The sequence below is a fragment of the Austrofundulus limnaeus genome, unplaced genomic scaffold, assembly GCF_001266775.1.
Source record: "Austrofundulus limnaeus strain Quisiro unplaced genomic scaffold, Austrofundulus_limnaeus-1.0 Scaffold391, whole genome shotgun sequence".
In the NCBI taxonomy this organism is placed as follows: Eukaryota; Metazoa; Chordata; class Actinopteri; order Cyprinodontiformes; family Rivulidae; genus Austrofundulus; species Austrofundulus limnaeus.
Window position 1 is genome coordinate 319,656 of NW_013952793.1, and position 9,702 is coordinate 329,357.

The 9,702-nt window shown below is 37.2% G+C and overlaps 1 protein-coding gene across 3 annotated transcripts in view; it reads right to left on the reverse strand.

The window, feature by feature from the left end:
• Positions 1 to 9,702, reverse strand: part of sspo (SCO-spondin) — a gene marked incomplete in the record, with an annotated part of 130,682 nt that overhangs the window by 4,761 nt on the left and 116,219 nt on the right. For all 3 annotated transcript variants that reach the window (XM_014023811.1, XM_014023810.1, XM_014023809.1), the window contains 5 exon segments: positions 3,871 to 4,001; positions 4,576 to 4,636; positions 6,850 to 6,945; positions 7,910 to 8,124; positions 8,639 to 8,803. In XM_014023811.1, coding sequence (XP_013879265.1) covers positions 3,871 to 4,001; positions 4,576 to 4,636; positions 6,850 to 6,945; positions 7,910 to 8,124; positions 8,639 to 8,803 — 668 coding nt within the window.

Here is a 9,702-nt window from a genome sequence, read left to right on the forward strand (position 1 = left end):
TGGGTGTGAGCTCCTTTGTGTGTGTGTGTGTGTGTGTGTGTGTGTGTGTGTGTGTTATATATACAGTACACACGCACACACACACATATATATATACTGTATATATATATATATGATTTAACCAGGTAGATCTCCCTTAAATTTAGATTTTTATGGGAGACTTTAAAGTGTCCCTTAAAAAGGAGATTTAAAGGTCTAATTTTTTTTACCTATACATATTTATTCTACTCAATTAATGTGTGATTTATTTGTTTTCTATTACAAGTTTTATATCTTGATATATATATCGTTACCGCCACTCATCAAAATGTATATCGTGATATGAATTTTTTGCCATGTCGCGCATTCCTAGTTGGTTGATGGATGAACAGATGCATAGGTGGAGGGTTGGTTGATGGATGGATGGATGGATAGATGGATGGATGGATGGATGAATAGATCCATAGACGGATGGTTGGTTGGTGAATTGATGGATGGATGGATGGATGGATGGATGTGAAGGGAATTTGTGACCAATAAATGGAAGTCTGAATAATATAGCTAAAAAACAGTTGAATCTCTTCTATAAAACTTTGTTCTTGTCTCCAGTCAGCTCCAGCTGCACTCAGCAGGTCTCAGAGTAAAATGATCTTTATCTTATCTGAATATAAAATCAGAGCCCAGACTGTCCCAGGCTGCTCTAAGACAGAGACTGCACACAAGAACTAACAAAAAAAACCTGGACTCATATAATGATGATTCAACCTTTTAACATCTATGCCTCTTCCTGGTTACACCCCTGAAGGAGGTAACCTTTACATCAGACGATAGAATGTAACCAACTTTTGTTTATGCTACAGAAAGAACACCTCGATAAGACACACCAACTCTCATTCTCTGTTTTAAAACTTATGGCTGCAGTGATCAGAATGTATAAAGTACAATACTGGATCTGACCTTCAGTCAATCAGTTATAAAATTTTCTTCATATGAATAAATGCATAAACGGATGGATGCATGGATGTTTGGTAGGTAAGTAGGTTGGTAAATATTAGTAAATATTATTATTATTATTAATTATTTTATTGTAAAATGTTCCTTTTTTATTGTCATTCATTTTAATCACTTGCATTGAAATATCTTCTATTTTTCTGTTCTAACAGGTAGGATATGTTATGGAATTATTTTGTGCCAAATAGTTGAGTGAAACTTGCCAACTACAAGTTTATCACAGATCTTTTTATTATGTCATAAAAACAAGTTCCAGTTTCTAATTCCAATTTTAGAGATCAATATAAATTTTTCACCAGGTAAAATATAGTTTTTCATACTCATAACTGAAAATAAAGAAATCCACAACTATTTGATTAGGCTAATAATATACATTTTAAGATATCTAAAATTCCAATTATAATAATACACAAATTCAGAAAATGTAAAAATCCTTGAAAAACTTTAGTATCTTTTAATTGTAAGATTGTGCATTTATCCATAATTAAATTTATCTTTTGTCAAAATGGATATTTTTATTATTCAGAACCTTTTTCTTCTATGTAATATTTCAGAAATCACTCATATCAGAGGGTTGGTATGGCCATTGAGTTGAGGTTAAGTTTACCACACAGACTTCAGAATATAAAATATGACATTACAGTTGTGTGTCCCACTTTATATCAACACAGAACAGAGTTTGTCTTGTGTATATCCGAGTTGGGTTGAAAACATCATTATTCTGATACTTGAAACCTCTGCTGGCTCAAAACTGAGATGAGACATGATTCAAATTTGTGTCAAACTAAGAACCAGAATAAATGAGTTCAAAGCTAACTGGGAGTTAATTTGTTAATATTTCCGGTGTGTGATCAGCCCAAACATCTAACGTCATCAGTTCTTTGTAACCAAAGTATCAGCTTTTTAATATATTCCCATTTTATAATTATGTTATTTCATGTGTGGCTGCCTTTTTATTAGCAACCAACTTTGTATACACAATCATACATTTTACTGAGGTACTGAGTTCCTTTTAAATGAGGTATTTCTGCAGAAAGTGGCCTCGTTATCATTATGCTGTATTATGATGCATTTATGTGATTTGTTTACCAAAGTTTATTTATTCTGGCATAGTCATAGAAAAAAATGATGCATTAATTAAAAATTCAATTTCCTTTTGCGAATGATGAATCCATCCATCCATCCATCCATCCATCCATCCATCCATCCATCCATCCATCCATCCATTGTAAAATTTTAATACTGTCAAATGAATGATTTCTCCTTTAAGTTCCAGAAGGAACAACAGTTGTATCACACAGTCAAACACAATCTGGGCTGCAGTGTAGTGATACTGACTGATCTTTTGTGTATTGGTACATTTGCTTCAAGTTATGGTTTTGTTAATTATATATTTGTTAAGACAAATTTTATTACCAGCTGTAGTTTATAACTGAACCTTTTTATTTCAATTTGTTTTTATGTCTATAGATAACAAAACACAAAATATTTCATATGAATTGTAACACTTTAAGGCTATAATATATATTTCAGGACAGATCTCTGGTGAGTCAGTTGGTGCATGGTTGTTGTGGCCCCTAGGATTAAAGCTTGGCTGTGCTAAGCATCCTTTAATTTTCTGCATGAATTGTGGCAACCCTAAAGGCAGGGCGTGTATGTGTGTGTGTGTGTGTGTGTGTGTGTGTGCTGAGGGCAAGTGGACACAGAAGGAGGGGTTTACCAGACTGGCATTCATGCTAGAACCGTTATTTGTGTTAATGTATTTTTATTTATTTATTTTTGTGGTTTGTATTGATAATATTAGATGCGAGGTTGGATATATTTTGAATTTATTATCTGACTAATTTTTCAAAATTTGCTGTCATAAGATTTTCCCTCCAAGTCAAGAGCGTGTTTAAAAGATGTGCAAGGATCCTATTGATTATCTGGAACTAGAGCCAACCCTTTAGACTGGGCTATTAATAATCAGGATGCATGCAACATGATGAGTCAGGCTGCTTTCTGCTTCAGACTACAAAGTGAGATCTTGGGGTCTTCAAGGGAGTTAGCATGTCTGCACATACATTTTCTCACTAGGCTTGGTGGCAGTTCTAGGCATCACTGGTTAAACTTGGCCACAGAACCAGTTACAGTTAAGTAGGTTGGTACCTAGTTGAGTAAATGTTCAACTTACTCAACTCAGTTTAGTGGAATCAGTTTGGTTGAGTAAATTCTAAACTTCATTTCTCAGTGTGTGAGTGCTTTTACTTTCCACTGAGGTCCTCCATCCACATGACAGAGAGGGGAAAGCAAAATTGACTCAGCCTGCAACTGAAAATGTGGATGAAGGACCTCAGTTTAGCTTGTTTGTCGCGCTAGCGCTGAGCTAATACATGTAAGGCAATAAAGCGTCGGCGCTAACGTGAAGGCTAACAGGCTAAGCTGAGGTTATTGAAGTTGTAGACTGAATTGTTTCTACCTTCTCCTCTCTGTCAACGCTCTCTGGTTTTATTTAAAAGAGCCAATCATCAGATATTGTCCTATAATAACCTTCAGGGTGGATATAGCTCGCTCACACCAAGGACCTATCCACGTCATCATTTACCCAGAATGCTTTGCGTGTAAATAAAATGGCTCCATCCGTGTTAAAATATATTTTCAAAAATTTATAAAACTAAAAACCCTACATTATTTTTATAGTCTTTCTTTTACAGTTAAAATAAATGTTTATCAAATAAAGTCTAATGTTACAACTAATCGTGGATCCCTTTGAAGCAGTAACAGAGCTAATGCTAACTTTCAATAACGTTCTTTTTTGTGTTTTTGTTTCCTTTCTTTATCTCCATATATAACATCGAGATGCTCGGTGAGTAAGTCTGTGTGTTCATTTCCTCGTCACACCTCCAGGATGACATCAGTCCTGGACAGACAGCGTCCTCTGCAGAAGCTGACCTCCACGTTATCAAGCCAACAGTTTCCCTTGGTGATGTTTCGGAGCTGAACGTAGCGCTGACACTCTGGCGCAGGCTCCTCTGACAGAAACAGAAGAGGAGAGAGGAATAAAATGAAAACTGGTCTGTCTAAGGGAGAAAAGCACAGACGCATAGTTTTGCAGTAAAACAGAAAGGGAGAGAAAAGGCAAAAGACAAGTCTGAAAATGACTTGAAGTAAGCACAGAGACACTGTCATCCCTTCAGCATGTGACATTTCCTCCATAGGGAGAGAGATTAAAGCCCTAGTGTGGGCTAAGTAATGTAATCTCTCAGTAATTGGGGACTGCAGCTTGGAGTTTTTAGCCTGAATAATAGAGCACTCAGGTCCACTAAAGGGGTTTGGAGCCCATCACCATTAGGGATTTTCACTATTTGCTTGACACAATGATTTGTTTCATGTTCAGTAGTTTTAAAATCAAACCAGTTTTTAAAAAATTCCCGTTGTTAACTTGAAAGATGAGACATTTAATGTGAAGGTCAAGAGCTTGAGATTTAAATGACAATAAAAGCATTATTCAGAGAATAATAAATGTGATCTTTCCATGCACTAAAAGCTCTGCTTTACATGAATAAACACTGTGTCTACGTTTGATATATGATTTATTCCTCCTACCTGGAAACAGCTTTCTGCAGACTGGACAACAAATGCCTGGTTCCTCCACCTTCACTTCCCCCTGAGAGAGAAATGACATCACTTGTTTGTTGCTCGAGCATCATCTTGTTATCACACTTTATATTAAAAAAGTGAATGAACAGTTATCAACTGTCCGAAAATTGCAATTGTATGTTTTGTTTGCATCTTTCATCAAGTGTTTCTTTTACAATAGGGCTTTATTTAGATAGTTTAGACCAGTGATGCCCAACCAGAGGTACGTGTACCCCTGGGGGTATACGAGAGCATATTACAGGGGGGTACGTGAAAAATATTTCCCAGATGTGTAAAAAAAATAGGACAGATATGTAGGGCCCTATAATTTATGCAATGTGTACAATGCAGACAAAATCACAGAACTGACACAAAATGGAATCCAGTATAAAAAGCGGAATCTCAGAATTTGCTCATTTGGGTGAGTTTCTGATGTATTTTATACACTGCTGCTTCCTGCACCTGCCATTACCTTGCTTATTTATTTAATTACTTATTCACTTTCAAGGCAACATTTTTATGTTTGTTTAATTTGAGTTGAAGATGGTAAAATGCCTGAGAATTAAACATTCTAGGGAGGTAAATAAGTAATTTTCATTTAATAATCAGTTGTTGTACATTATAGTTTTGGAGAATCATCATTACCTTTGACTGAGGGGCTATTAGTGGCATGACAAAATGGCTCAGGGGGGCACAAGTCTAAAAAGGTTGGGAACCACTTGTTTAGACCAAGGGTGACCAAACTTTTTCCCTGAAAGAGGCCAAAATGAAAATCTATCTGAGGGCTGGAGGCAAAATTCATGAAATACACATACAAAATAAAAATACAAAACTGCCTTTGGCATGCTTATCCTTCAAATACAAAATAAAACACATTTATATATAAATAAAAAATTGGCATAATACACATGATTATACACATTTTGTCACATAACTGGTATATTTTCTTTTGAACTGAACTCAGTCAAAGTGAAACAGGAAGTGACATCAAAGGAGAACTCCTTAGGAAAAAAACTCTCTGGTCTTTGTTTACTTAAACAATATTATTTGAACTCTGGCACTTTCTCATCTCTCTCTGATAATGACTCAAGATCATTTAAAGAAACTTCAGATTCTTTTCAACAATCTGTGCCTTTGTGTCGATTCTCTTTTTTCGCTCTAACATTCCCCTTTGCCATCACTTCCTGTTTCTTCACATGCAAATATCTCAACAATTGTTCATGCCAGCAGCGAGACATTTTATTTGCAATATGTTATTAATGTTAGATTTTCAAAGTTGCATTCATATTTATTGCAAAAATTTGAAGTCACAGGCACTTTAAGTAAAGCCCTTTTAGTTTTATGATTTAGCTAGCAGTCAGTGCAGTGGCCCGCAATTTTTTGTTTATTTTTTAACCCGTGTACTTGGAGAACGTTTGAGGAACTCAAGCAGCAAATGTTCATGGAATATTTCATAAATTGATCAAATGTGGGTATTTATGGTTTTACAAAGTGTGAAAATCTACATGTGTGCTTTGATCTAATCCAAATGTCTCTCGTTTTTTGTGTTTAATTTTAATATAATTCAAAACTAAAGTCAGCACCATGAGTGAAAACAATCTGCCCTAGTCATTGGGCCAACAAATGTTTGTGGAAAAAAAGAGTTTCTACATAGGAAGACAGGAAATTACAATTTAGTAGCCAGGGTAACTGCCGGTGGGATGAATGTGGCCTGCAGGCTCCATCGTGGGCACCTCAGATTTAGACGTAATAAAGTTGTTGTTTTTTAGCTCAGAGTCCCTGGGATATTAGATATTATTATTTACCACAATATTTTACTTACAATCAAATCCATGTAAATTTAAAGTTTTAAGTCAACAAAAATATAAAAAACACATGGGAATTTGCAACCTCTTGTAATCTTATAAATTTAGGTCGCTGTGGCTAAATAAATTGTCTGTTTAATAGATTTGCTTAAAGTTGGTCAAAACCGTAAAGTAGTTTAAGACACTTTGCATTTTTACTAAATTTACCTAATTTATACCCATCAATGTGTGCTGGGCTAAATGTAAACATGTATAAGCTGATATTCCTCTGACCAGTAAACTTTACTGAATAATTTTTCCTAGACTAACAGTTAGTAGCAATAAAACATATTGTTACTAGATTCTGACATAAGTATAATACAGTACACAAAATGTGGTAAAGAAAGAAAAAGGTACAAAGATATTTTTGACAAGGATTCAGAGATGTGTGTCTCACCTCATCACAGTAAAGTGGAGGACACCTCATGTGGCAGAGCTTTTTCCCGTTCACGCAGCTGCATGACCGACACCCATCTTCCCACTCAGATGCTGCCTGGCTCACAAAACACACACAGAACCTCCGATTTATTCCCCAACACACTTCTGACATGTGCCTGTGGAGCTGATGCCTAAACAAGAAATGCAACCGGTGACAGCGCGGACTCTTTTTCTCAAGCAACGTTTGACAGAATCACAGCTGTAATGATATAGATTTGAGCCAACAGAGTCATGATATGAAGCAGAAACTATAATAACCCAATTAGCAAAACAAATCAAATCTTGCGTTTGACAAGTACCAGTTTCAACAAAAGCAGCTGCTCAGTCTGAGCCATTTGATGAGATGAGGTCAATGCTTTATGAAAAGCCATAAAGGTTTTTTTTTTAATAAAAACACTTGTCATCACCAGCTGACAAGAAGGGAAAGAGAGGAGAAAGGCAGCAATTAACAGAGGCAGATGGTTGGAATAAAGGGGAATAAAAAGTGGAAGGAAAATGGATGAGAAAGAACTAGAAACAAACCTTTGAGAGAAACAAAGTAGGGTAAGAGAAGAAAAGTTAACATGAAACAAAATTCAAGAGAAGGGGAGCAGAGCTCTTGTCAATGTATGATTAATTTTATGAGCCCATAATATCCTCTCCATAAATAATTCCTCATAGGCTTTACCTAGCTGCGGTCAGAATACAGGCCTTCTTTTATAATTGATGAGGTTGAGGGAATGGAAAGGCCTTGTGGTGTAATGTGGCCCACAAGGCTTATCACTCATCTTCTAACAGGCCCTTCTTTATGGGTAAATAAACAATGAGAATGAATGGGATGGAACGTAAACACCTTACTGATGCTACGGTTCAAGCTAACTACACAATGACGCAGGGCCACACTGGCTACAAGCTGCCAGGTTTGCTGGGCATCGGGTGGTCAGGTTTGTTTACTTTGGGTGTGAGCTCCTTTGTGTGTGTGTGTGTGTGTGCGTGTGTGTGTGTGTGTGTGTGCGTGCGTGCGTGCGTGCGTGCTGTACCTCCCACAGCATCCCCTGTTCATGGCAGGGGCAGAGGGCGGGGATGACACACACGCCCTCCGGGTTGCGGTACAGTCCCTCCCGACACACGCATCCCTCAGCGAAGCGGCTGCAGTTGACAGGAGAAGAGGAGTAAATGTCCCGGCAGCTCCTCTCGCACAGCGGGACGTCCTCTGACACACTCCTCCTCCTCCAGTGCTCCCCGTCAGGACACGCTGGACAGGAGGACGGAAAGGGAGAAAAAAGAAGAAGAAGAAAATAATTGAATGGGTGCAAAAATAGTGGGAAATGTGAGGATTTTGTGAGGAAAAAAGACGGCAAAAATAAATGATTTAAAAGGGGGATAGTTATTTTTAGAATAAGGGCAAAAAAATTATTGTTAACTGGACAAATAATCTTTAGATCCTCCTTCATATGTTGAAAATAAAAGGAAAGGTTGAGGCTACTGAAAGGGTCGGACTTCATGAAATATCAATTTTTACATCATAATCACCTGCTTCTAAAGGTGATTATGTTTTGCTTGTTTCTGTATGCTGTACGTTTTTTGTGTTAGCAAAATCTCTCTTGAACCACTTAATGAAATTTGCAGTTTTGGAGGGCAATCTTCACACTTCGAAGGGAAGCTAGACCTTTAATTAGAATAGATTTTAGGTGCCACACTGTTTAAAATGTTTGTCAGCATCCCTGTGAATTGTGAAACATCCCACGTCTCCCACCGGCTTCACTCACCACAGTCAGGAGCAATGCATGTGGCAATGCGTATGTTGACACCTTCGCACTGGGCTCCTCCATACTGCCTGGGCTGCAGAACAGATCTGGTGGAGCTCTGTCGTCCACTACCACAGCTGGCTGAGCACGCACTCCATGCTGACCAGCTGGACCACTCACAGTCCACTGGAAGGACAGAAGAACATTAAGGGCTGCACATCTAGAGGTTTGTGTGACAACATTTGTTTTATGCAACCCATTCACTAGAATAAAGCAGAAATAGCTGAAATGTTTCCACAGAGACAATTTTTAATTTTGTGAAATGCTACAGAGAAGCACTAACTACCTGGCAAAGATCCTCACTGTGGAGTCAAAGCGATTGGGTGGGGAAGCAACAACAACAAAGCTTTCTAGTCCTGGGAAAGTCCATTTTCTATCAATTCTAGGATTTTATGAAACAGGACATGATTAAATGACTGATCTGGTCTTTACTAAGTACTAAAATTGTTCAAATCTTACCTCAAATGTACCAAAAATACCCAACAAATATTTTTAACTGGAGTTAAAATGAAAATGTTGTTTGTAGAAAAAGTTCAGCACCTGATTGAAGCACCTCTAAAGGGGACATATCATGGAAAAAACATTATTTTAGTCATTGTCGAACACATTTTGTTTTGTACTTGGATTCTCCAGGAGTGCTGAAAATTTTAATTTAGTGTCTCCCAGTTCTGCGTAGATATATTTAAATTCTGTTTATGGCATGTTTTTCAGCCAGTTCAGTTTTCTCTATTTTCTATTTTTTTCTTTTTTTTACTATTACGCTAAAGTACAGCAGGTAAAATAAGTATTGAACACGTCACCATTTTTCTCAGTAAATATATTTCTAGAGGTGCTAATGACATGACATTTTCACCAGAAGAAAGGGAGGTGTAAAAAGGCATGGAAAGCCAAGACACCAGCTGAACTCTCTCAGTAATTATAAARCAAACCTGCCCCTTGTCAGTGCAAGTTAATATCAGCTGGTTCAGTCCCAAATGATGGCCAGGTATCACACAAGAACCATCTGATGATGGGTAAAAGTAAAG